Source organism: Symphodus melops (genome assembly GCF_947650265.1).
Source record: "Symphodus melops genome assembly, chromosome: 23".
In the NCBI taxonomy this organism is placed as follows: domain Eukaryota; kingdom Metazoa; phylum Chordata; class Actinopteri; order Labriformes; family Labridae; genus Symphodus; species Symphodus melops.
The window spans coordinates 8,487,844-8,515,685 of record NC_136713.1 but is presented as its reverse complement, the minus strand read 5'-3'; the positions used below and the strand labels follow the sequence as shown (position 1 = coordinate 8,515,685).

The following is a 27,842-nucleotide window of genomic DNA, read 5'->3' as shown; positions in this document are numbered from 1 at the left end:
CCTCGCAGACGTCACGCCATCATTAACACTTGTCTGATCAATGAAGCTTTCAACAAACATACTGCTCATAATGAAGCTGCACACTTTTACCTCTGCTGAAGAACAAACTGATGACGTGTGGTGTAAATGATCTACATCCTGAACCTCTGCATTGATACCATTATTTACATGTTGCCCTCCAGGCTATCATTGAATATGGAATGAGTAGAGTCAGAGAGCATGTTTAATGTAAACATGACTTTATTCTAATTCAACACACTAAACACTTTCTAACAGAGACAAATCATCTTACCACAGAGGTTCAGCAGCTCACCTGAAACACACAAAACAAACACAGAGGTCAGGATGTGAGTTCATCTTCAACACACTCAGCGTTTACTTCACTTTATCCCACATGACTAACAGACATCAGAAACACGAGGATGTGACGTCAACATCAAGTCTATTTGAAGAGTCAGCTGTTCATTTCACTCTTTTCTTTAGGATTCAGTGAACCCATGTCAGTCCTTTCTCATCCTCCCATTAAACACTAATATGTTCTCTACTTCATGCTTTTAGAAGAAAAGAGAGGACTCATGTGATTTTGTAAACTTAGCATCTATTCCTTCTGATCCACAACCTAAACATTAGATCACTGGCACTAGAGCTGTATTATCATTTCTTTAATCACAGGCTGTCAATGAATCGTGATTAAAAGGCGCCCTCTAGTGGTCACTTTTTTCATCTCACCAGGCTGCTTTTAAAACTGAACTCAAGTCCACAGCTGCACAAACTCTTCACAGTCTTTATCATGTTGATTAAATGTTCTTATCTTAAATCTTCAGCAGAGACTCCATCATCACTTCAACGATCCTTCTTCTCAACGTGTCGTCCAATCAGGCCGCAGATCTACACCGACGTCGCTGGACTTCCTGCAGAGGAAGAGAAACACATTTTAGTTCCTGACGTCAAATAAAACAAATATATTTGATAAATACTGAGGATTAACAAGAAGACTGCAAAGAGAAAACTGTTTTAATAAAGGACATAAGATCTTTCAAAACTGTGACTAAGTTTTATGATTCACGATTTATACTTTAATATATTTAGAGTTTGATTATCGTCTATCATTAAAGATTAAGTTGTTGAAAGATCCCAGACGATTCACCTCACCACACCGGTCTGAAGCAAGGGAGACTGCTCATCGTCAACAGCTGAAAGCTCGGCTGACACTTTTACCCCCTCACAGGAGAATTTCCACTCAAGCTGAGTTCAGGCTGAATTTAGCTAATCACAAAAGTCTTATTTTAACTTTTATAAACCTTATCATAAAAAGTTGATATTACATGCATAATGTGTACTTATAACATTGTAAGGAGTGTCGTGTTAGAATAGTTGGCGGTCATAAAACCGCTTGTGGGAGTGCAGGCTGTAAATCATATTGGGGGTCCTGGACTGCTCACATAGTGGGGTACGTAGAAGTGCCCTGTTAGAGATAAGGGAGTGTCCTGCAGCTGCATGAGAAACACACATATAACCATATATGTCTTGTTTTGCTACATTATTTTTGACGTAACCCAAAATGTATATTGAAATTTTCATGACGTAAATGTAAAGTCAACCATAGTATATAGGAGGGAAGCACAAGCTTCTCTCTGGTTCTGTCTTCCTTTTTGGGACTTGACTTTTGCTCTACACTTGTTCTGCACCTGTGATCAACTGATTTATATTCTCTTTTATTTAGCTCTAGTCACTCACTGTGAGCACTCTTTTGTAGGATTTGTATTATTTTATAAGCTGTGTTATTATAAAATAAAAGGAAACCTTCCATTGTAAGGACTTTCCAACAAAAACCCTTTTCCTTTTAGATCTTATGTTTTTCTCTTGTTGGACCACGACGGACCAAAGGGATAGAAGACTAAGGTAAGAAGCTTTTTGTCCCCATTGTTCCAATACCAGAGAGGAAAACATAGACTGGGGAGGGACACTCCGCTTTAAAGTGGTTAGGACCCACTAGGGTGTGAGAGACCCAAGGAGAGTCCCCTCCAGGTATCGGCTGCGAAGGAGGCCTTTCCAGTATTAACAGCCTATGATCTGACCATAGAGGGGAATGACTTCAAAATTGTAGTAACTCAATAACTTTAAAGGTATAAAAGCTGAATAAACTATTTCTTTAACCGCTCCTAATAACCAATAGTGATGTTCTAGTTCAAGGCAGCAGCGATATCTTTATGAAAGGCAGTTATTGGTCCTCCTGACGAGATTCACACTCGGCCCAGACCAAGCAATCAAAGTGAGGCAGGGTAGAGGTTTCAAGGTCAAGTAGTACATAAGAGCAACAAACTAGGATATTAAAATAATTCCTAAAAATGCCAACTGCTTAGCCGAGATCCCCGCGCTCTCGCAACAAAGTGTAGATACTGAAGGTTAAGAAGCATTAATTCAAAAACTTGTAGCTGGAATAAAATGTTTAAATTATAAATGATTCCATCAAATGTTTAAATCATCATTTAAGTTTAACAGGAAGGACATACTTTAATAAGCAGTTTAAATATATATATATATATATATATTAATAACTAGCACTAAAATGTATGTTGATTAAAAATGTCAAAGACACCAAAAGAAACTTTAAAAACATTATGGGGTTAAAAGTTGAATAAAAAACTCTGAAGACTCAATTAAATACAGGTCTAAGGTAAAACTGTATAACGTTTGTGATACAGCAGTTTAAACTCCAATATATAATAGCTTTTTAGACTTACAATATTAACTGTTTAAAAAGGAGTTCATTCAACTGCTTACGTATCACTTTATTTGTTGTTTACGAGGACATGCTGCATTCAGAGAAATGCATTTTATGGCTTATATATCATTTTACATACAAACGGCGCCCTCTGGTGGACATTTGGAAATTCATACTAGTAACAACCAGATGGCGTAATTTCCCATTTTAATTAACTAAATCGGTGGAGACAAACTCTTCAGTCTTTATCATGTTAATCAAATGTTCTTATCTTAAATCTTCAGCAGAGACTCCATCATCATCTCTTCCCGACGTGTCGTCCGACCAGGCCGCAGATCTACAAATAAAAACAAAAACAGGATATTTCAGAGACACCCTCCTGTTCTTTGTTTTCTCTCCTTGCACTGCACATAAATCAATAAATACACAAATCAATAAACACTACAGAAACGTGCTTACGGGTAAATGTTTAGCGAAATAAATCAGAGGAACAAACAAACAGGTGGACTCACCTCAACAATCCTCTCAGAGTCCATGTGCAGATACCTGCGCACAGCTCACACCTGTCTCCCATCTCAATCACACACAGCACATCCAAACACTCACACCTCTTCTTTCCGTCACTTTCGTTTTTTTTAACTTTCACTCAACAACAACACCGTGTTCACTTCTTCTTCTTCTTCTCACATTATTCAAAACCAAAGTACAAACTGTTTACTGGTAGCCTTAGCACACGTATTAGCACACCTTAACATTAACCTGGCTGACGTCACTCTGACGCTCTTCCGGTTTTTCATTTATTTATTTTTTTTGTGCGGATCTTACATGCAGACATAAAACAATAAATACTTAAAGACATTCAGGGGTTCACAGTAGAGCAAATAACAAAAGAACTCTACAGATCTCTATATGGCTCCATCATAGTGTCTGTTTGGGCAGCTTTGTTTTTCTTCATGACTTTCGTTTTAATGACTAGCACTAAAATATCTATATTAAAAATGTCAACGACACAAAAAGAAACTTACAAAACATTTGAGGATTAAAAGTTAAATTTAAAAAAGCGATGAATAACAATGTTTGTCTGTTAACATTAACAAAAGAGCAGGTAACAAGACCATGCTCATTGTTATGTTTACAAAAAGCAGGTAAAGGACCTTACTTATTACAAGAGCCCAGCTTAATCCATCATAGCGTGGCAAGAAAAAACTTCCTTTTAACAGGCATCCTCGTGGGGGGGTGGGGTTGTTTGGGCAGGCCATCCTCACCAACAGTCCCAAGGAACCTAAGAGAGCTCAGGAGCTCCCAGAAAAGGGAGAGGTTAGAATATAAAGATAGTGACAAGCAGTAATAAGATATGAATGCTGGGAGAGAAAGAGGGAGAGAGAGATAAGAGATCCTGGTGCAGTTCCCCCGGTAGTCTAGGCCTATAGCAGCATAACTATGAGCTGGTCCTAAGCCAGCCCTAACTATAAGATTTATCACAAAGAAAAGTTTGAAGTCTATTCGTAAAAGTACATAGTGTGTCTGCCTCCCGGACCCCGACTGGTAGACGATTCCAAAGGAGCGGTGCCTGATAACTAAAGACTCTACCTCCCATAGAGACTATAGGCACCACGAGCAGGCCTGCATTCTGGGAACGTAATGTTCTTGTCAGATAGTACGGTACAATTAACTCTTTAAGATATGAAAGATAGGAAAATGCACTTCTTTGAATGCAGTTCCTTGTAGGCTTTACAAACATCCACCAGATGGGGCCAGTTCTCATTTTAATTACCTAAGGTGGTCTAAATGTTAAACCAAGACATGAAGACGGACAGCTACGATTAAATATTGGTCACATGTATGTATGTCGTTTTTTTTCACTTTTTCGATATAGGTATGTATGTCGTTTTTTTCACTTTTTCGACATAGGTATGTATGTCGTTTTTTTAGATTTTTCGACATAGGTATGTATGTCGTTTTTTCACATTTTCGACATAGGTATGTATGGCGTTTTTTTCAATTTTTTGACATAGGTATGTATGTCGTTTTTTTTGTATTTTTCGACATAGGCATGTATTTCGTTTTTTTCACTTTTTCGATATAGGTATGTATGTCGCTTTTTTCACTTTTTCGACATAGGTATGTATGTCGTTTTTTTCACTTTTTCGACATAGGTATGTATGGCGTTTTTTTGGTATTTTTCGACATAGGTATGTATGTCGTTTTTTTCACTTTTTTCGACATAGGTATGTATGTCGTTTTTTTCACCTTTTCAACATAGGTATGTATGTCGTTTTTTAATATTTTTCGACATAGGTATGTATGTCGTTTTTTTCACTTTTTCGACATAGGTATGTATGTCGTTTTTTCACATTTTCGACATAGGTATGTATGTCTTTTTTTTCACTTTTTCGACATAGGTATGTATGTCGTTTTTTTCACATTTTCAACATAGGTATGTATGTCGTTTTTTTCACTTTTTCGACATAGGTATGTATGTCGTTTTTTAATATTTTTCGACAGAGGTATGTATGGCGTTTTTTTCACTTTTTCGACATAGGTATGTATGTCGTTTTTTTCACTTTTTCGACATCGGTATGTATGGCGTTTTTTTCACTTTTTCGACATAGGTATGTATGTCGTTTTTTTTTGTATTTTTCGACATAGGTATGTATGTAGTTTTTTAATATTTTTCGACATAGGTATGTATGGCGTTTTTTAATATTTTTCGACATAGGTATGTATGGCGTTTTTTTCACTTTTTCGACATAGGTATGTATGGCGTTTTTTTTCACTTTTTCGACATGGTATGTATGTCGTTTTTTTCACTTTTTCGACATAGGTATGTATGGTGTTTTTTAATATTTTTCGACAGAGGTATGTATGGCGTTTTTTTCACATTTTCGACATAGGTATGTATGGCGTTTTTTTCACTTTTTCGACATAGGTATGTATGTCGGTTTTTTTGTATTTTTCGACATAGGTATGTATGTCGTCTTTTTATATTTTTCGACATAGCTGTGTATGGCGTTTTTTTCACTTTTTCGACATAGGTATGTATGGCGTTTTTTAATATTTTTCGACATAGGTATGCATGGCGTTTTTTTTCACTTTTTCGACATAGGTATGTATGTCGTTTTTTAATATTTTTCGACATAGGTATGCATGGCGTTTTTTTCACTTCTTCGACATAGGTATGTATGTCGTTTTTTTCACTTTTTTCGAAATAGGTATGTATGTCTTTTTTGTCACTTTTTCGACATAGGTATGTATGTCGTTTTTTAATATTTTTCAACATAGGTATGTATGGCGTTTTTTTCACTTTTTTCGACATAGGTATGTATGTCGTTTTTTTTGTATTTTTCGACATAGGTATGTATGGCGTTTTTTTCACTTTTTCGACATAGGTATGTATGTCGTTTTTTAATATTTTTCGACATAGGTATGTATGGCGTTTTTGTCACTTTTTTGACATAGGTATGTATGGCGTTTTTTTCACTTTTTTCGACATAGGTATGTATGTCGTTTTTTTTGTATTTTTCGACATAGGTATGTATGGCGTTTTTTTCACTTTTTCGACATAGGTATGTATGTCGTTTTTTAATATTTTTCGACATAGGTATGTATGGCGTTTTTGTCACTTTTTTGACATAGGTATGTATGTCGTTTTTTTTGCATTTTTCGACATAGGTATGTATGGCGTTTTTTTCACTTTTTCGACATAGGTATGTATGTCGTTTTTTTCGTATTTTTCGACATAGGTATGTATGGCTTTTTTTTCACTTTTTCGACATAGGTATGTATGTCGTTTTTTAATATTTTTCGATATAGGTATGTATGCCGTTTTTTTCACTTTTTCGACATAGGTATGTATGTCGTTTTTTTCACTTTTTTCGACATAGGTATGTATGTCGTTTTTTAATATTTTTCGACATAGGTATGTATGGCGTTTTTGTCACTTTTTTGACATAGGTATGTATGTCGTTTTTTTTGTATTTTTCGACATAGGTATGTATGGCTTTTTTTTCACTTTTTCGACATAGGTATGTATGTCGTTTTTTAATATTTTTCGACATAGGTATGTATGCCGTTTTTTTCACTTTTTCGACGTAGGTATGTATGTCGTCTTTTAATATTTTTCGACATAGGTTTGTAAGTCTGTTTTTTTCACTTTTTCGATATAGGTATGTATGTTGTTGTTTTTTTATTTTTTCGACATAGGTATTTGTTGTTTTTTTCACTTTTTCGACATAGGTATGTATGTCGTTTTTTAATTTCTATTTTTATTTGTAAAGTTTCCTTTTTATACCGTTCCTCTTCACTCCATTGTGGTTTTTTACAGGCAGACAGATCAGGGTAATGACCTTCATTGTTTCACACTTGTATTGGCACTATCATAAGTGTCAATTTTCTTGTTTGTTGAATGCTGCATAAACACCTTCAACACTCACTGAATTGGGAGTGTGTATCTGATCAAATATGCTTGATATGTGGAATATAAATTTCCCCATGATTATAATATGTAATACGTTTATTTACACGATTCATTCGAGGCAGGTAGGCTTTGTTTTAAAGTAAGTGAGTTTTTTAAAATAATAATTCAAAGCTGCACTATTTCATAGGAAGGTTTCCTACTGTCATTGCAAAAAATACATACTTAGGGCTACTGCTTTGGTTTAAACTTTGTAAGCACTCAGGGGGCCTCAACTGGTCTGGGGTCCCAAACAGTGTCCAGCCTTGCATGTGGACTATCAGCTCCTCCGATCGACCAGGGGCAGCATGGTTGATGATCACAGCTGTGAAAGGAAGAAACAGAAGTGTAGATACTCAGTAAGTCATCAGTCTTTTTTTATTTTACATGTGACCATTATTTAATCGTAGCTGTCCGTCTTCATGTCTTGGTTCAACATTTAGACCACCTTAGTTAATTAAAATGAGAACTGGCGCCATGTGGTGGATGTTTGTAAAGCCTACAAGGAACTGCATTCAAAGAAGTGCATTTTATGGCCAATTTATAATTTAACATACAAAGGCCGCCGTCTGGTGGCTACTGGTATTCATATATAAATTATGTTTTATTTAATGGAGTCGTTCTTTTTTAAATTTAACTTTTAATCCTCAAATGTTTTGTAAGTTTCTTTTTGTGTCGTTGACATTTTTAATATAGATTTTTTAGTGCTAGTCATTAAAATATTTAAGAATGAATTTGATTAAAACAAAAGTCATGAAGAAAAACAAAGCTGCCCAAACAGACACTATGATGGAGCCATATAGAGATCTATAGAGTTCTTTTGTTATTTGCTCTACTGTGAACCCCTGAATGTCTTTAAGTATTTATTGTTTTATGTCTGCATGTAAGATCGCACAAAAAAAATAAATAAATGAAAAACCGGAAGAGCGTCAGAGTGACGTCAGCCAAGTTAATGTCAAGGTGTGCTAATACGTGTGCTAAGGCTACCAGTAAACAGTTTGTACTTTGGTTTTGAATAATGTGAGAAGAAGAAGAAGAAGTGAACACGGTGTTGTTGTTGAGTGAAAGTTAAAAAAAACGAAAGTGACGGAAAGAAGAGGTGTGAGTGTTTGGATGTGCTGTGTGTGATTGAGATGGGAGACAGGTGTGAGCTGTGCGCAGGTATCTGCACATGGACTCTGAGAGGATTGTTGAGGTGAGTCCACCTGTTTGTTTGTTCCTCTGATTTATTCCGCTAAACATTTACCCGTAAGCACGTTTCTGTAGTGTTTATTGATTTGTGTATTTATTGATTTATGTGCAGTGCAAGGAGAGAAAACAAAGAACAGGAGGGTGTCTCTGAAATATCCTGATTGTTTGACACGTCGGGAAGAAGGATCGTTGAAGTGATGATGGAGTCTCTGCTGAAGATTTAAGATAAGAACATTTGATTAACGTGATAAAGACTGAAGAGTTTGTCTCCACCGATTTAGTTAATTAAAATGGGAAATTACGCCATCTGATTGTTACTAGTAAGAATTTCCAAATGTCCACCAGAGGGCGCCCTTTGTATGTAAAATGATATATAAGCCATAAAATGCATTTCTCTGCAGCATGTCCTCGTAAACAACAAATAAAGTGATACGTAAGCAGTTGAATGAACTCCTTTTAAACAGTTCATATTGTAAGTCTAAAAAGCTATTATATATTGGAGTTTAAACTGCTGTATCACAAACGTTATACAGTTTTACCTTAGACCTGTATTTAATTAAGTATTCATCGTTTTTTTTATTCAACTTTTAACCCCATAATATGTATAAAGGTTTCTTTTGGTGTCTTTGACATTTTTAATCAACATACATTTTAGTGCTAGTTGTTAATATATATATATTTAAACTGCTTATTAAAGTAATTCCTTCCTGTTAAACTTAAATGATGATTTAAACATTTGATGGAATCATTTATAATTTAAACATTTTATTCCAGCTACAAGTTTTTGAATTAATGCTTCTTAACCTTCAGTATCTACACTTTGTTGCGAGAGCGCGGGGATCTCGGCTAAGCAGTTGGCATTTTTAGGAATTATTTTAATATCCTAGTTTGTTGCTCTTATGTACTACTTGACCTTGAAACCTCTACCCTGCCTCACTTTGATTGCTTGGTCTGGGCCGAGTGTGAATCTCGTCAGGAGGACCAATAACTGCCTTTCATAAAGATATCGCTGCTGCCTTGAACTAGAACATCACTATTGGTTATTAGGAGCGGTTAAAGAAATACAGTTTATTCAGCTTTTATACCTTTAAAGTTATTGAGTTACTACAATTTTGAAGTCATTCCCCTCTATGGTCAGATCATAGGCTGTTAATACTGGAAAGGCCTCCTTCGCAGCCGATACCTGGAGGGGACTCTCCTTGGGTCTCTCACACCCTAGTGGGTCCTAACCACTTTAAAGCGGAGTGTCCCTCCCCAGTCTATGTTTTCCTCTCTGGTATTGGAACAATGGGGACAAAAAGCTTCTTACCTTAGTCTTCTATCCCTTTGGTCCGTCGTGGTCCAACAAGAGAAAAACATAAGATCTAAAAGGAAAAGGGTTTTTGTTGGAAAGTCCTTACAATGGAAGGTTTCCTTTTATTTTATAATAACACAGCTTATAAAATAATACAAATCCTACAAAAGAGTGCTATTCTCACAGTGAGTGACTAGAGCTAAATAAAAGAGAATATAAATCAGTTGATCACAGGTGCAGAACAAGTGTAGAGCAAAAGTCAAGTCCCAAAAAGGAAGACAGAACCAGAGAGAAGCTTGTGCTTCCCTCCTATATACTATGGTTGACTTTACATTTACGTCATGAAAATTTCAATATACATTTTGGGTTACGTCAAAAATAATGTAGCAAAACAAGACATATATGGTTATATGTGTGTTTCTCATGCAGCTGCAGGACACTCCCTTATCTCTAACAGGGCACTTCTACGTACCCCACTATGTGAGCAGTCCATTACCCCCAATATGATTTACAGCCTGCACTCCCACAAGCGGTTTTATGACCGCCAACTATTCTAACACGACACTCCTTACAATGTTATAAGTACACATTATGCATGTAATATCAACTTTTTATGATAAGGTTTATAAAAGTTAAAATAAGACTTTTGTGATGAGCTAAATTCAGCCTGAACTCAGCTTGAGTGGAAATTCTCCTGTGAGGGGGTAAAAGTGTCAGCCGAGCTTTCAGCTGTTGACGATGAGCAGTCTCCCTTGCTTCAGACCGGTGTGGTGAGGTGAATCGTCTGGGATCTTTCAACAACTTAATCTTTAATGATAGACGAAAATCAAACTCTAAATATATTAAAGTATAAATCGTGAATCATAAAACTTAGTCACAGTTTTGAAAGATCTTATGTCCTTTATTAAAACAGTTTTCTCTTTGTAGTCTTCTTGTTAATCCTCAGTATTTATCAAATATATTTGTTTTATTTGACGTCAGGAACTAAAATGTGTTTCTCTTCCTCTGCAGGAACTCCAGCGACGTCGGTGTAGATCTGAGGCCTGATTGGACGACACGTTGAGAAGAAGGATCGTTGAAGTGATGATGGAGTCTCTGCTGAAGATTTAAGATAAGAACATGTGAAGACTGTGAAGAGTTTGTGCAGCTGTGGACTTGAGTTCAGTTTTAAAAGCAGCCTGGTGAAATGAACAAAGTGACCACTAGAGGGCGCCTTTTAATCACGAGTCATTGACAGCCTGTGATTAAAGAAATGATAATACAGCTCTAGTGCCAGTGATCTAATGTTTAGGTTGTGGATCAGAAGGAATAGATGCTAAGTTTACAAAATCACATGAGTCCTCTCTTTTCTTCTAAAAGCATGAAGTAGAGAACATATTAGTGTTTAATGGGAGGATGAGAAAGGACTAACATGGGTTCACTGAATCATAAAGAAAAGAGTGAAATGAACAGCTGACTCTTCAAATAGACTTGATGTTGACGTCACATCCTCGTGTTTCTGATGTCTGTTAGTCATGTGGGATAAAGTGAAGTAAACGCTGAGTGTGTTGAAGATGAACTCACATCCTGACCTCTGTGTTTGTTTTGTGTGTTTCAGGTGAGCTGCTGAACCTCTGTGGTAAGATGATTTGTCTCTGTTAGAAAGTGTTTAGTGTGTTGAATTAGAATAAAGTCATGTTTACATTAAACATGCTCTCTGACTCTACTCATTCCATATTCAATGATAGCCTGGAGGGCAACATGTAAATAATGGTATCAATGCAGAGGTTCAGGATGTAGATCATTTACACCACATGTCAGTTTGTTCTTCAGCAGAGGTAAAAGTGTGCAGCTTCATTATGAGCAGTATGTTTGTTGAAAGCTTCATTGATCAGACAAGTGTTAATGATGGCGTGACGTCTGCGAGGAGTTTAGGATCCTTCTCACGTCTAGATGCAGAAAAGCACAGAATGAGTCAGTAAGTTTATCTTCACATTGACTCTTTAATCAGTGGGATGAGATCAGGTTTTATTTCTGCTTCCAGCTGTTTGGACTGTGTCAGCATGCTGACTCTAAACACACTGCTCTTCTTTTACAGATGTGTGCTGCTTTGGAAACAGGACCTTGACTACTTCCCTCAACCTGTGTGTTCAGTAAACTGTTCAAAGCAACATAGGAACTTAAACCCACTCAGATGAATATGAAAGTCAAGTTATTCCAGTGTATTAATGAGCTTTGTAGCTTTCTTTTTAATATATTCTGAGGCCCTTTACTGAAGAACAGGTAGTAATCTGACTTCCTTCCCTTATGTCCTGGGAGGAGCTGTTATTGAACCAAACATTGTTGAGGAATAATGAGACAGCAAAAGTTTTTAGATGTGTTTTATTGATAGAAGTAAATGTTAGTTTGTGCTTTGAACACTGAAGTCTTCTGTTTCCAAAGCAGCACACAGACCTGTAAAAGAAAGAAAAACAGTGAGTATGCTTCAGACTGAATGTTTAATACTTAAAGCAGAATGCTGACAGTCAAGGCCCCACTCAGTGATCTTTTGCTTAACATTTCCTGTGTCTTCAGGTTTTAAAAGTGACTGTTTACTTAAATGTTAGCAGTGTGATGCTAAAGCTAAACTGGCAGGTGTTTTTCACGTTGAAAAATTCTACACAAGAGGTTGAAAGATTTTTAATCTGCACATGTCCTCAGTTTCCAAACCAGCACACAGACCTGTGAAAGAAACAAGCACAGTTCAGATTAAATGTTTGAAACAAGTAATAGTAAATGGGTAAATCACATGTTAGCCACATAGCTTGAAGAAAAAATGACTAAGTGTTTTGAAAAGTACTCACTGTTCTGGGGTGAATCGGGCAGCATAACTGGCCGGCTTACGTGTGCTCGGCCAAGTGGCGCAGGACAAGTGGCCTTTCCCCTGCTTTTGCCCTGCCGCGTGCCGCTGCCGCGCCAAGACACGACTGACTCTTTGTACTCTGCTCCCGCAGGTGTTCAGCTCGGACTCGGCGCAGGTGAAGTCCATCGTCCTGATTGCTCCTCTCCCAAGCAGCCAATCAGAGGGCCTCTACAGCGCGAGGGCTAACGCGCATGCGTCGGCTCAATTAGGATGATGTCGGTCAGCTGCGTCAAGTCGGATGGCGTGCATCAATCGGGACTTCTTCCTCTGTGATTGGCTGCTGGGCTTGGAGTAATCAGGACGATGGAGTTCACCTGCTCCGAGTCCGAGCTGAGCACCTGCGGGAGCAGAGTACAAAGAGTCAGTCGTGTCTTGGCGCGGCAGCGGCACGCGGCAGGGCAAAAGCAGGGGAAAGGCCACTTGTCCTGCGCCACTTGGCCGAGCACACATAAGCCGGCCCCGGCCAGTTATGCTGCCCGATTCACCCCACAACCGTGAGTACTTTTCAAAACACTTAGTCTCTTGTTTAGGCTGCTAGCTTAGCATGTGCTTTACCTATTTACTGTTACACAGACAGATTACTTAGTTCTAACCACGCTGCTCTTGTTTCTTTTTACAGATCTGTGTGCTGCTTTGGAAACTGAGGACATCAACTACTTCTGACATGTGCAGAGTAAAACATTTTTTTTTAAAAACCTGACAGTTTAGTTTTAACATCACACTGCTAACGTTTAAGTAAACATACACTTAATTAGATAAATGACATCAACAGGAGAGACTTCTTATGGTCACTTTTAAAACCTGAAGACAACAGGAAATGTTAAAAACAAGTAACACAGATCTCAGATTAGTGGGACTGTCAGCATTCTGCTCTAAGTATTAAACATTCAGTCTGACTCACGCTGCATTTCTTTCTTTTACAGGTCTGTGTGCTGCTTTGGAAACGGAGGACTGCAGTCATTTCTCAAAGCACAAACTAACATTTACTTCTATCAATAAAACACATCTAAAAACTTTTGATGTCTCATTATTCCTCAACAATGTTTGGTTCAATAACAGCTCCTCCCAGGACATAAGGGAAGGAAGTCAGATTACTACCTGTTCTTCAGTAAAGGGCCTCAGAATATATTAAAAAGAAAGCTACAAAGCTCATTAATACACTGAGATTTCACTGTGGAACAACTTGACTTCCATATTAATCTGAGTGGGTTTAAGTTCCTATGTTGCTTTGAACAGTTTACTGAACACAGAAGCTGATGACTTGGGGAAGTAGTCAAGGTCCACACATCTGTAAAAGAAGAGCAGTGTGGTTAGAGTGAGCACACTTCAGACTGAATGTTTGAAACAAAGGTTTAATACTTACAGCTTTCAGGTCAGCATGCTGACACAGTCCAAACAGCTGGAAGCAGAAATAAAACCTGATCTCATCCCACTGATTAAAGAGTCAATGTGAAGATAAACTTACTGACTCATTCTGTGCTTTTCTGCATCTAGACGTGAGAAGGATCCTAAACTCCTCGCAGACGTCACGCCATCATTAACACTTGTCTGATCAATGAAGCTTTCAACAAACATACTGCTCATAATGAAGCTGCACACTTTTACCTCTGCTGAAGAACAAACTGATGACGTGTGGTGTAAATGATCTACATCCTGAACCTCTGCATTGATACCATTATTTACATGTTGCCCTCCAGGCTATCATTGAATATGGAATGAGTAGAGTCAGAGAGCATGTTTAATGTAAACATGACTTTATTCTAATTAAACACACTAAACACTTTCTAACAGAGACAAATCATCTTACCACAGAGGTTCAGCAGCTCACCTGAAACACACAAAACAAACAGGTCAGGATGTGAGTTCATCTTCAACACACTCAGCGTTTACTTCACTTTATCCCACATGACTAACAGACATCAGAAACACGAGGATGTGACGTCAACATCAAGTCTATTTGAAGACTAACGTGTCAGCTGCACATTTAAAGACACCGTTCACTTCATTTCACTCTTTTCTTTATGATTCAGTAAACCCATGTTAGTCCTTTCTCATCCTCCCATTAAACACTAATATGTTCTCTACGTCATGCTTTTAGAAGAAAAGAGAGGACTCATGTAAACTTAGCATCTGATCCACAACCTGTCCCTAAACATTAGATCACTGGCAGAGAAATAATTTTTAAATCAACAAATTTATTGAGTACAAGCTTGATTTGATGTTTTTAACTGAAACTTATTTAGGCCAAAATAAGAGTGCAGCTGATAAATGATTAGCTTGTTTACATTGATTTAACAAAGGGGGAAATAAAGCATGCTTTTTATCCGACGCGTGTCTACACCTTCATTTACATACATCTAACTAACTCTCTATTTCACACAAGAGCCCTAATCATGTCAGAAATAACATTCATCATTGAGCTGTAAAATCATGTCTTTAATCACAGGCTCTGTTCTTCACTGATACAGGTGATCAGCTGTGAATGACTTGTGATTAAAAGGCGCCCTGTGGTGGTCACTTTTTTCATCTCACCAGGCTGCTTTTAAAACTGAACTCAAGTCCACAGCTGCACAAACTCTTCACAGTCTTTATCATGTTAATCAAATGTTCTTATCTTAAATCTTCAGCAGAGACTCCATCATCACTTCAACGATCTGCCTTCTCAATGTGTCGTCCAATCAGGCCGCAGATCGACACTGACGTCGCTGGACTTCCTACAGAGGAAGAGAAACACATTTTAGCTCCTGACGTCAAATAAAACAAAGAATATATTTGATAAATACTGAGGATTAACAAGAAGACTACAGAGAGCAACCTGTTTTAATAAAGGACATAAGATAATTCAAAACTGATTATTTAAGTTTTATGATTCACTGATTTATACTTTAATATATTTAGAGTTTGATACAATCATTTGATTATCGTCTATCATTAAAGATTAAGTGTAGATACTGAAGGTTAACAAGCGTTAATTCAAAAACTTGTAGCTGGAATAAAATGTTTAAATTGTAAATGTTTCCATTAAATCTAAACTTTAAGACGTACTATTCTATCATATGTTTAAATCATCTTTTAAGTTTAAACAGGAAGGAATTATTTTAATTATTACTTTATTAAGCAGTTTATTTAATAAATATTGTATTAAAATGCATATTGATTAAAAATGTCAAAGACACCAAAATAAACTTTAAAACATATTAGGTTAGGTTAAAAGTTGAATAAAAAAACAAAACAATGAAGACTCAATTAAATACAGGTCTAAGGTAAAACTGTATCATATATATATATATATAATTTATGATACAACAGATTAAAATCCAATATATAATTACTTTTTAGACTTACAATAACTGTTTAAAAGGAGTTCATTCAACTGCTTATATACCACTTTGTTGTTTACGAGGACATGCTGCATTCAGATTAATGCATTTTATGGCTTATATATCATTTTACATACAAACGGCGCCCTCTGGTGGATATTTGTCAATTCTACAAGGAAATTCATACTAGTAACAACCGGATGGCGTAATTTACCATTTTAACTAACTAAATCAAACTCTTCAGTCTTTATCATGTTAATCAAATGTTCTTATCTTAAATCTTCAGCAGAGACTCCATCATCACTTCAACGATCCTTCTCCCCGACGTGTCGTCCAATCAGGCCGCAAATCTACAATCAGGATATTTCAGAGACACACTTCTTTTCTTCGTTTTCTCTTCTTACTCTGCACACAACTCGATCAACACCTACAGAAACGTGTTTACGGGTTAATGTTTAGCGGAATAAATCAGAGGAACAAACAAACTGGTGGACTCACCTCAACAATCCTCCACAGTCCACTCAGAGTCCATGTGCAGATACCTGCGCACAGCTCACACCTGTCTCCCATCGCAATCACACACAACACATCCAAACACTCACACCTCTTCTATTTTGAACACTTTCACTCAACAACAACTTACAACCGTATAACAATTTATGAATTATTTACTATACAACCGTTTAAACTTTGTAGCCTGACAATATCAACTGTTTAAAAGGAGTTCAATTCACTGCTTATTTATCTCTATTTGACGTCAATTCTACAAGGAAATTCAAACCAGTAACCACCAGATGGCGCCCTTTGTATGTAAAATTATATTTTGGCCATAACATGCACTTCTCTGAATACAGTTCCTTGTAGATTTTACAAATATCAACCGGATGGCGCCATTTCTCATTTTAATTAACCAAGTTGGTCCAAATGTTATAGCAAAAATACAAGAGGCCAGGTCTTCAGACTTGAAGACGGATGAACTGAGAGTCCACACGCAAGGCTGGACACTGTTTGGGACCCCCCGACCAGTTGAGGCCCCCTGAGTGCTTACAAAGTTTAAACCAAAGCCCTACGTATATATTTTTTTGCAATGACAGTAGGAAACCTTCCTAAAAATAGTGCACCTTTGAATTATTATTAAAAAAAAAATGTTTACTTTAAAATACAGTGCTACTTACCTGCCTCGTGTAAATAAAGCCGATATGTATTGCATATAATCATGGGAAACGTTATATTCAACATATATCACATAAATAGAGCACTGACAGCTGTAAATCATGCAGATAATCCAAACTCAACTGTGCATACTAATAAAGGTTTCTTCAATCACAACAATACTGCTCCCTTCTGTCCCAAAAGGAAAAATCAGTTCTTCACTGTTGAGCATATTTGATCAGAAATACACTCCCAATTCAGTGAGTGTTGAAGGTGTTTATGCAGCATTCAACAAAACAGAAAATTGACACTTACGATGGTCGTAATACAAGTGTGAAACAATGAAGGTCAGTGAAAGTGTTTACTTTGAGCCCTGAACGGGCTGCCTGAAAAAACCACAGTGGAGTGAAGAGGAACTGTATAAAAAGAAAACTTTACAAATAAAAATAGAAATTTAAATCAGAACTTTATCAGTAAAGTTTAACACAAACGTACAAAAACAGCTCTTTAACTAGATTGTAGAAACTTCTGCTGATGTGTCATTAGTTCAATTTGGTTATTACTCCTGTGCAATAATGCTACCTCATCATACAAACACAAAGACAACTTTGGATAGGAACACACGCCGTCTTTGCATAAATGATCACATGTACAATCCGTTGCAAACCTGATAGAAGGCACTGACAGTTTTTTAAGGATAATGAGGCCACTTAAAGCATATTTCAAGGCATCGGTACACAGAGCAGCAATTTGTTAACGAACGATAAACATAAAGAACAGAAAATAAATAGTGATTTAGGACGACTGGTTTACAGTAGTGCTTTCCGTACTTTCTCAGCTTCAAGGAAACATCAGCTTAGTGTGCGTGCTGTTGGCTAAGCCACATACTGAGGCCGCTCTCTCTACAGCGTTGAGGCCTTTGTTTTTCCAGGCCTGGTGTGTGTAGGTGTGTGTGTGTGGGGGGGGGAGCACGGCCAGAGCACAGGCACTTTCTGAGGTCTTCGGGTCTCCCTGAGCTCACAGAGCTGTCTCAAAGATGACTAAATTACCATCACCAGTTTCTGCATGTCCATTTGAAACGATGGGACGGCTTCTGCTGTTGTAAGCCTGAAAACGAATATTTCACAGTCACCCAATCACGCAGACTTTTGGATAAAGAGATTTTTTTTGGGGGGGGGGGGGGGATTTCACTCACCTGTTTAGCTGATTCAAGTAGAGCTGCAGCTTCCTGTTTGCCAGTCTGCTGCACCATTTTATAAAAAATTCCTTCTGGTTCTTGAAGCAGGGTGTACGGCTCGTCATAGGCGTGAATTCTCCCTGCATCCAAAACCTGGAGACAAAGTTTGGATCAGTCCTGAGAGCTGTTTTCACACTGGCAGAAACACTAATACATGTGCATGTTGTAAAAAGCTGTCATCGCCAAATAAAACATTCCTTTCACTGAGGCGGTGTCGGTTAATTCAGACAATCAAACAACACAAAAAAGAGCAGCAGTGTTGTACTGGTGCCTTTAAAAGGCTACATGTTATTTTACCATATGTAAACGCAAACACCAGACTAATAACGGTATGTAAGACTACATGAGAAATTAATCTCTGAAAGAGCTGTGAGTAAAGTCAAACTCTCCTTCCACAGTTCTCTATGTGCAGCTTGGCTGTAGGTACACACCAGGATCCTGTCGCTGTCTATGATGGTGTTGAGGCGATGAGCGATTGTCAGCACAGTACATTCTCTGAACTTGTCCCGTATGGTTTTCTGGATCAGTTCATCCGTCCTGCAGAGAAAGACAACAACTATTAAAGACAGCTACTTTTTTAACGAAGACATTCTTTCAGACAAAAATCAACGCTTTGTACAACAACCGCAGCGAGTCGTTTCCAGAGTACCTGGGGTCCACGTTGGCCGTGGCCTCGTCGATGATGAGGATGCGGTTCTTCCTCAGGACGGCTCTGGCCAGACACACCAGCTGCCTCTGGCCCACGCTGAAGTTGGAGCCAGATTCTGCCAGAACCGTCTCCAGCTTACCGGGGAGCTCCTCCACCACAGACTTCAGCTGCACCTGCAGGAGGACAGAGACATGTTCACTGCAGTGTTTCTCATTTAAGCGCATCATGTTGATGTTGTGTTTGCCTTTTTAATCCTTGCAGATGAATGTGCATGTATTAGTGTCACTGACCTCCTGCAGAGCGTTCCACAGTTCTTCATCTGTGTGGTAGTTAAAAGGGTCCAAGTTCTTCCTCATGGAGCCCGTGAAGAGCACAGGGTCCTGCAACACGAAGCGGAAGATACAGTCACTGAACTCAACAAAACTCAGGAGTATATTTTCCACCCGGGACGTTTCTGTCTAACAGGAAACAGGTGGCTAGCCGGGTCAGATATGGTTGTTTTAGACGCATATTTAATGAACATTCATGTTTTAGATGCATATTTAATGAACATTCATGTGGACTCTGCAGCTGGACATGATGAAGTCTGATTGGCCGCCACATTAACCTTAATCTCTTATTATAACGGATAAAGCTGCTTTTGAACAACACCCACATTATGAGTTCCTTATGACCCGCTTATGTGTCAGTGTCGGCCTCTGCAGCCTGACTCAGAAAATCCGATTACATAATGTCAGACACAAGTCTTTTCTGGGGAAATCCCCTTCAAGAGTCTGTGGAACAGAACAAAGACCATGTTGTTAAAATACAGCGCTTCTTTCAAATTCCCTGAGTTCAGCAAGTCCCAAACCCTTCTTCTTCGTCCTTTGGTGTTCTTTATTTCTATCAAGTCTTACCTCCTCTCCTGTCAGTTTTAATCCACAAACAAAAAGGTCGCTTTCTGTTTACCTGAGGGATGATGGACATCTTCTGCCGCAGGTCGTGGAGGCCGATCTCCGAGGTTAAAACGCCATCGACGTAGATCTTCCCCTGAGGCTCCGCCAGGCGGAACAGAGCCGACACCAGGGAGCTTTTCCCCGCGCCCGTCCTGCCTACGACCCCGACCTGACACGGGAGACAAGAACGCTTCAGCTCGAGTTGCGTGTCGCGTGGCGTGAACACCGTTTGCGTCTCTGTAAACAAAGATGGCTGACCTTCTCCTGGGGTCGGAACATGGCTTTCAGGTTCTTGAGCACCACCGGTCCGTCCTCGCTGTATGAGAAGCTGACTTTGTCGAAGGTCACTAGGCCTTTGCTGGGCCAGTCGGGAGGAGGACGCTTCTGGGTTTCCCATGGTGCTTCACTCTCTAACTCTGTGTACTCCACGACTCTCTCCACGGACGTCATCTGAAGAAAGAAGGAGTAAACGTGTTACCTACACACCGTGACATTAGCTCACCCTTCATTCTAAAGTGTCCAAACATACATGACTCTAACGCCTCAAAGAAGATTTAACAAACAACAAAGCTGAAGTTGCTCTGATGCAGTTTGACCTCAACTCAAAAGCCTTATCTTACCATGTTCTCCACCTCAGCACTCTGCCTGACGCCCCACTGGAACATTCCCATCAGGGTGACGGAGTAAGTCAGGGCCAAACCCACGGAGCCGGCGTCCAGCTCTAACACACACATACACACACATACACAAACACAGTTTCACAACTAAAACACTCTCTTCATCTTTTTAACTCTTCGAACTGAACATGTAAAAATATTCTCACGGTCTCTCAGCAGCAAGCAGCCGAAGGTGGTGATGGTGACAAAAATGGAGCACATGCCGTCGAGGCGGAGGGCGAACCATCGGGAGGTGGTGAGGAAGAGGAACCAGGCCCCTGGTTCAGGATGAAAAACACTTACAGTGACTCAATCTCAGAGACAAAGAGTGAACGTGAAGGAGGCTGAGAGCGAACCTGAGTGCAGGTCCTGTTGGTCGTCAAACATTTTCTGGAACCTCTCCTCTGCTCCGAAGGCTCGGATGGTCCACAGACCCTGAAGAGACGACGACAGGTGGGAGAAAACGGGACTCCGAGCTGCAGGAGGACGAGTGGACAGAATCAACGCACGCACCTCTTTTTTCAAAGTTTGTTCAGCTAACGTTAGAGGTGCACGACCTGAAATTCATGTGCATGACAGAGTCAGGTCACATTGTTGGGACACTCACTGGTGGACTCGAGGCGTTTGACGTCTCTGGAGGTCTGCAGGAAGTAGCGGCGAAGGAAGATGAAGACGATAAGGAGCGGGAGCACGGGGATGATGATCCAAGGGATCACTGAGATAGAAACAGCGACCACTCCGAGAATCTGCAGGAACACCTGATCACAGAGGACACGGACATGTTCGAGAAGGCTGCGTCTTCACATCATGTCGTGTGCATGCATGTTCCACGTCATATACTGTGTGTTAGTGTGTAAAGGTCTGACATCACTTCTCACCTGAATAAAGTCCACAAAGGTCCACGGCATTTGAGAATCCAGCTGGCCAATGTCCTTTGAAAACCTATTAAGGACTCTTCCTGTGGTAATCCAGGAGACACAAATACGGAAAATAAATACTGCGGAAAATAACTGAGCCGATCAAACTTTATTAATTAGTCTGCAGTTTGATGTGATGAATTTCCTGAACCAAATTAAATCCAAAATATGACCAATGTGTGCTTATTAGCTGGAGGTGGCTTTTTCAGCTCTGTCTTACCAATGGGGTTGATATCAAAGAAGCGCACAGGCGTTCTGAGTATGGCGTCGAACATGCGGTTGTGCAGAGTCTGAGTACACCTGACCAGCACGTTGAACAGCAGCAAATTCCTTACAAAGCCAAAAATGATGGTGGCTATGGTCAAACCTGTGAAACAAAACAAACAGCTGAAGATTGTCCTTTACACAACTCAAAGACATCACGTGCAGCTGACAGGATGAAATGAGAGCTATTTCAGATTACCTCCGTAAACACCCAGGTAGAAGTCCAGGTTCAACTCCTTCGTGACGTTTTGTCCGTTTTGAATCACGGTGCTGTTGGCACTCAGCTTCTCTTGCTCGTCCGCCCTGATCAGTCAAAAGGAATGCACAGAAAGAAGTCACACGGAGGCATTGAGGAAAATGCCACAAGCGTGTTCTTTTCCGTCTTCGTACTAACCAGTAAGCCAGCCACCAGTCCTGCATGATGTACGCTACCTGTGAGATGAAGCAGAACTGTCAGAAAAGGCTGTTGCTGATTCTCTCGACTCTAACAGAGGTTATCAGTTATCAGCCGCCGTCTTGCGTACCTGAGCCAGAATGTTTACCACACAGACGAGCAGTAGGAAAAAGATGCTGGCTCCAGCACGCAGGTATTTGTAGTACAGACCAATCCCGATGGTCCCCTGAGCGCGGCTCTCCTCTGCTACCGTCTGCACCGCCTCCCCCTGCTCGGACACAACAGTTCTTTCACTGAGTAATGCTTTGCTTCAGAAGGACATGGAGGCCTTTGTGTGGTTCATAAAACTTTGCATGCTTTATGATGTGTGAATGACGTACTCACCGGCAAGTCTCCGTCTTTAACTGAGTGCATGGACGAGGTCTGGGAGAGCACCGAGTTCTGGGACAGAGTTCTGTTCCTGATGGTGCCGTCCTGAGGCGGGGCTTGTTGTTGCTGCTCCTCCTCCTCCTCCTTCTTCAGCAAGGAAGTGAAGTCCACGCCATACTGCTGCAGCTCCGAGTACGTCCCCTTCGCCACCATAGAACCCTGGCACGCAGACACACGTGCAGTTAGTGCACTCTGCCCACCACAACTAGACAGTAGACTCCAACAAGCAGACAACATGTACAGTCCAAACCTTTGTGAGCCACAAACCTTCACGGCTAATCTGAGAGAATTTCAGGCACGCATATTTGAGATATCATGTCGTTCTTTAGGATTCTCCAGACCTAACGTCTCGTATCTCAAACAATGCGCCCGCTATCAGGAAGCAATGTAATGCCAGAGGCAGCTGCAGGAATGAAGATGTTTGTGAACCTCTGAAACTCTGCTGCCATGATGCAGGATCTATCGGACTTACTATTCAAGTGAGCTGAAATCCATTCAGTACAACTCCTTTCAGGCTTGCACGCAAATATTCAGTCAGATATGCAGAAAATCATCCGTTTCATTTGTACTACAACAGGGAACACTTCATGTTCAACAGTGCAACAGTCTTTGTCTTTTGATGGGGCTGACCTCCTTCAGGACCAGGATCTGGTCGGCTGCCTGCAGGTACTGCAGCTGGTGGGTGACCAGGATACGAGGTTTGTTCTTCAGCAGGCCGCATATACACCTGATGAGGGAAGAAACATTGTCAGCTTTAACATTTTCAATAACAAGAATAATAAATGTCTCTGTTGGACCTCGTGCAGATTGTGTTCCTTGTTTGAGGTCTGCTAGGACTGCAGGTTGAAACAGGAAGAGTGGAGCCTGCTTCGATTGTCTGCCTGACACACGAGCAGCACCGCACCTCTTCCTGACTCAGGCTTTTCAAACACAGATCTTTGTCTCAAGTGGGAGCATTCGGGCAAATAACAATGGTTCAAAAATACTAAAATATGGTTTCAGACAGTCAGATTTTTATCACCGGGGGGGGGGAGGGGGGGGCAGCAGCTGAAAAAAAAGTCTGCAACAACGGACAAACATTTCCGCCCCTCTTTTAACAGGAACTTTCTCTTGCGGCGACGTCCTGCTGAAAGGATTTCCGCTTCAGCTTTTAAGCCCGACACCAGGGGATGCTAACCAGAACAAATCCCTTAAACGTTGCTCTACCAGCGTGTGAAGCTGACGCTCTGCTATGTGCACGGGACAACATGTGGTCTGTGTGGCTGGATTTGCGCCACACCTGACAAATAGGAGTTGGCTATTTGTGTAACTCTTAAAATAACTCACTTTTCAAAGAGGTGTCTCCCGACCTCGGCATCCACGGCACTCAGTGGATCATCCAGGAGGTAGATGTCTGCGTCCTGATAAACAGCCCTGAAAGTACACACGAGTAAATACACAAAACAAATCCTGACACTTTTTTCCTCTGCTTCCACTCTGCGATGGTCCGTCAATCCAAAATGTTTTCAGATGCTTCACATCCTTTGAATTTATCTGCAAAGTGTGAACGTGTTCTGATAGATCGCGGCATAATTACTCCCGTCGGTTATCTTGAGCTCGACTTCAACACGCTCATTTAATCCCAGTTTAATCGACCTTCACTTCACTTATCTGCTCTCACCTCGCAAGGTTGACCCGAGCTTTCTGCCCCCCGCTGAGTGTGGCTCCTCTGTCCCCGATCAGAGTCAGATCTCCTTCTGGGAGCAGCTCCATGTCCTGCACACACACACACACACACACACGTGTAAATAAGGACTTCATTTGGACCTCAAGAGAAACTAAATTCGATAAAGTCGGTGCATCGTAGTTTTATAACTGGATACAATTAAGGAAAGACATTGATATTTTAATCATAAACACCCATTTATATAGATCAGACTTTATAGCACCACTGTAATATTTCAATGAGGCTACAATAAACAGTGAGAAGGTGTAAAGTCAGGGCTGCCCCTGAACAAGTCCGAACATGTTCAGCTGTTTGATAAAATCTTTATGAAAGCCAGAGAAGTTTGAGCTCCTTTTGGCATGTATGGGCCTCGAACTGGTTATCTTCCCTGCCACAATGGTGTCGTATCAATCGCAAATAAAACAGGCTGAGGAATGTGAGCCGCTCCTTTTTAGTCGACAGACATGGTTGTTGGGTTTAAAACAAAAGCCTTGATCAAGATTAAGTGTTTCTTTTACGCTCTGAGCCTTTTATCTGTGTTATGAAAGAGCTGGGTCTTTAGCTTTTTTCTTAAAGGTGCAAAGGGTCCCTGCAGATTGAACTGAGTTTGGCCCTTCACTCCACCACTGAGGGGCAAGAGTCGAGTCGCCCTGGTTTGATGGTGGGATCGGATCCTTTCATTGGCAGGGCCTATGGTGGATGTTTACATTTCGTGCACACAGGAACTGTGGACCAGTGGAGGGAGATGAACAGCGGGGAGACATGATCTGAAAGTGCGCAGATTCATTACAGCAGAGAAATCAATCACGCCACACCGTGCTCGATGTTTATACAGCAAATCTGTCTTTCTTGCATACAAGCTTAATGCTTCACTTACACAGCCCCCTGCCTACAGGTCATTCTTTCTGCAGCGTCTGTAAATAGAGATGAATGCAAAGCCACACGGAGAGAATTTCAGTTACAGAATTAAACCATTTTCTCTAGATGCCAACAAAATCCACTTCACTTAAAGCTGTTAAGCAAAAATGGGTTTCTTGTTTGAAATGTCATTATTACACATTAAGCTTGTTAGGGTTATTCAGGTGCACTGAATGAGTCAGCACTTTCCTGCTCTGACTTTACAGCTGACTGCACACAGGATGAACTCTCGGCGCATATAAATAAGTCACACATTGAAAGAGAAGCGAGCAGTGCCACTGTCATTTTACCTAAATCATTTCATTTCGTTCAGTCTTTCTAGAAGTGGACAAAGTCCCAGGATGCACGTGTTACTGCTTTTATGGACAAAGCTGTCTGAGTCTCTCATCTGACAGCTGAGTGCACGCACAGGTCACCTGAGACATGTGGCTATGTTGTAAAAAGGTTTACGGCTTAAAGAATGAACTCAAGTAATGGGACGCTGCCTGTTCAGCCTATTTAAATACAGTAAAGCAGGTACAAAATTTTTCTCGTTCGCTGAGGAATGTAAATAGCACTCGCTGAGCATGTTTTAAAGACATTTAGGCTTATGTTTTGTGTTTTGTGCTTAGGCATCATTCACTCTTAAACATTGAATCACTGCTGGAGTGTGTTCATGATTGAAATGAAGATAAGAAGGAGACCTGAGCAGGAAAGTGTGTGTGAATGTCTTGTTGTCTGCTTCAGAGATATTGCTCACTCTTTTTATGAGGGCAGACATCACTGCGTTACGCAACATTTGAGCGGCTGTAATGAAATACTGTCTGCATCTGTGTCAGCGACCGGCAATATTTTATTCAACTAATGAGAAATTAGGGAACGCCATCAAGAAGCCACTTAAAGCACAAAAGTGTTTTCGACTTTTTCGAAGCCGACATTGATTTGAAAATGATTGCAAAAAGCGTTCATGCTGACATTCTTATTCAAAGCACTGGTGTAAGTTCTTCAAGGAAAAACAGTGTGTGCAGCTCGATGACAAGAAGCCACCTGAGAGACACAGCGTCCATGACTCTAGAGTCTAGTTCACATGATCCACATCATAATAACGTGTTCATGACCTTCACATACTCCCAGCTTTCTCTCGTGAACTGACACTGCAGTTTTCTTTTATCCAGCCCATCCTAGCTGCTCCTCTTTTGACCTTTTAAAACACAGAACACGTCTTTAGCTACGGTTTAATAAAGCGTCTCTTACCCTCTTGAGCGCGCAGGCTCTGAGTACCCGCTCGTACTTCTGCCTGTGAAGCTCTTTCCCAAACAGGATGTTACTGCGGATGGTGCCGGGGAACACCCAGGGCTGCTGGGCCGCGTAGGTGAGCTGACCTCTGACCTTCAGCACGCCCTTTTCATCAGGCAGCTCTCCCAGGATGGAGCTCAAGAGTGACGACTGGAAGACGGTGAAGCGTGCGAAGACACAGGAGGAGACTGATGAGGTGGGAAACAATTCGACGGCAACCAGCGTGCTCACATTTATTGCTCACGAGTGGATGACCCACCTTCCCGGCTCCCACTGGTCCAATCACAGCGACCAGCTGATTTGAGTCCAGAGTGAAGGAGATGTTCTGCAGAGAGGGAGCATCCAGATTCTGCAGAAGATACACACATGTAAACGTCAGAGTACTATTACTTATTTCTAGGAACATTTTGAGGCTAATACAAGCAGCATAACAGAAGTGGCGGCCAAAATGATGTCTGAAAACATATGCAGTGTTATTATATTGTTCAATACTGCAATAAAGATATAAAGTGTGATTATTAAACAAATAATAAAGACTGCACATTAGCTACAACTCTCAGTTTATATGAGCTGTTCTTCCTGTTTTAGACTAAATTTGTTTGTTCATTCATTCTAAATCCATTCTTTCTCACCACATCAGTTCATCTGAAGCATGGCAGCTGCTCCATCCAACTCGCAAAACAACATGCTGAGAGATGCTGCATTGCTTGTTTGTCGTGAATGCTGCGATTACTGAACAAATCAATTCATTTGAATCTCTGCCGTCTCGCGTCGGCAGGATGCGTAAGTCGAGCTCCTCTAGAAACGATGCAACACTTTTCTGTACTCAACCGCAAGCCTGCAAAGATCCAGATCAGATTCTCAAACAATTTCTCCCCCGTCTCATGTGTACGTCATATTCTAAAGGTTGTTTCGTTTCCTCGTGTGTCTCACATCTGATCTCTGACCCATTTTTCTGCCATGGGCTAAAAATAAACTCCTCGTGGGTGACAGCGGGTTGGAAGTATTTGAATGTCAACTGCAGAAATAAATTATTCAGGTGTCAAGCAGCGAAGAGTTGCTGGTGTCAGCAAAAATAGGAGCTCAAAAAGAATTTTAAAAAATGCTGACTTTCAGGGAAAACTATTGAGACACACGTGTGTATGTGTATATGAGGATATTAATGTTATGTTTCCTTCAGGTCGGTCTCAGTTTGAAACAGGGTAAAAGGGTTGAAGAGGATCCCTTGATGGGCTTCATTGAGCGAGTATAATGAGAGCATCTCCTACAACTGTAAGCGAATGGAGCACCAGTATCACACCTTGTCCCAGTAGCATGTCAGGTCCTTGACCTCCACCGAGGCCTCCTTTTTCTCCTCCTGCGGCAGCACTGTCCTGCCTTTTGAGATCTCTTCTAGCAGCAGGAACTCCTTGAGCACAGAAGAAAACAGAGCACAGAAGAACACATG

General features: G+C 40.4%; 1 protein-coding gene and 4 long non-coding RNA genes across 7 annotated transcripts in view; 1 reads left to right on the top strand and 4 right to left on the bottom strand.

Moving 5' to 3' along the window:
* Positions 1–635: 635 nt before the first annotated feature.
* Positions 636–16,442, bottom strand: LOC306818355. The gene is made up of 3 exons (XR_013778173.1): positions 16,363–16,442; positions 16,092–16,214; positions 636–724 (listed from the first exon to the last, which is right to left on the bottom strand). It is a non-coding gene; the product is annotated as an uncharacterized lncRNA (long non-coding RNA).
* LOC306818359 lies at positions 5,608–6,849 on the bottom strand. The gene is made up of 2 exons (XR_013778177.1): positions 6,738–6,849; positions 5,608–6,594 (listed from the first exon to the last, which is right to left on the bottom strand). It is a non-coding gene; the product is annotated as an uncharacterized lncRNA (long non-coding RNA).
* LOC306818356 lies at positions 11,203–13,693 on the top strand. The gene is made up of 3 exons (XR_013778174.1): positions 11,203–11,281; positions 13,164–13,210; positions 13,468–13,693. It is a non-coding gene; the product is annotated as an uncharacterized lncRNA (long non-coding RNA).
* Positions 12,009–13,331, bottom strand: LOC306818357. Its single transcript, XR_013778175.1, has 2 exons — positions 13,309–13,331; positions 12,009–12,096 (listed from the first exon to the last, which is right to left on the bottom strand). It is a non-coding gene; the product is annotated as an uncharacterized lncRNA (long non-coding RNA).
* A 626-nt stretch (positions 16,443–17,068) lies between the features above and the next one.
* The window catches only part of LOC306818644 (ATP-binding cassette sub-family C member 4-like), a 29,100-nt gene continuing 18,326 nt past the window's right edge, over positions 17,069–27,842 (bottom strand). For all 3 annotated transcript variants that reach the window (XM_079336327.1, XM_079336326.1, XM_079336328.1), the window contains 23 exons: positions 27,696–27,803; positions 26,655–26,744; positions 26,354–26,545; positions 24,158–24,252; positions 23,824–23,910; positions 23,128–23,224; positions 22,453–22,656; positions 22,199–22,336; positions 22,069–22,106; positions 21,874–21,977; positions 21,631–21,777; positions 21,372–21,451; positions 21,101–21,251; positions 20,850–20,969; positions 20,661–20,771; positions 20,458–20,558; positions 20,096–20,287; positions 19,851–20,006; positions 19,193–19,282; positions 18,903–19,075; positions 18,685–18,790; positions 18,212–18,346; positions 17,069–18,123 (listed from right to left, as the gene is read on the bottom strand). In XM_079336327.1, the coding sequence (XP_079192453.1) occupies positions 18,034–18,123; positions 18,212–18,346; positions 18,685–18,790; positions 18,903–19,075; positions 19,193–19,282; positions 19,851–20,006; positions 20,096–20,287; positions 20,458–20,558; positions 20,661–20,771; positions 20,850–20,969; positions 21,101–21,251; positions 21,372–21,451; positions 21,631–21,777; positions 21,874–21,977; positions 22,069–22,106; positions 22,199–22,336; positions 22,453–22,656; positions 23,128–23,224; positions 23,824–23,910; positions 24,158–24,252; positions 26,354–26,545; positions 26,655–26,744; positions 27,696–27,803 (2,805 nt within the window). In that variant the 3' untranslated portion in view covers positions 17,069–18,033. The remainder of the gene's footprint in view (positions 18,124–18,211; positions 18,347–18,684; positions 18,791–18,902; positions 19,076–19,192; positions 19,283–19,850; positions 20,007–20,095; positions 20,288–20,457; positions 20,559–20,660; positions 20,772–20,849; positions 20,970–21,100; positions 21,252–21,371; positions 21,452–21,630; positions 21,778–21,873; positions 21,978–22,068; positions 22,107–22,198; positions 22,337–22,452; positions 22,657–23,127; positions 23,225–23,823; positions 23,911–24,157; positions 24,253–26,353; positions 26,546–26,654; positions 26,745–27,695; positions 27,804–27,842) is intronic.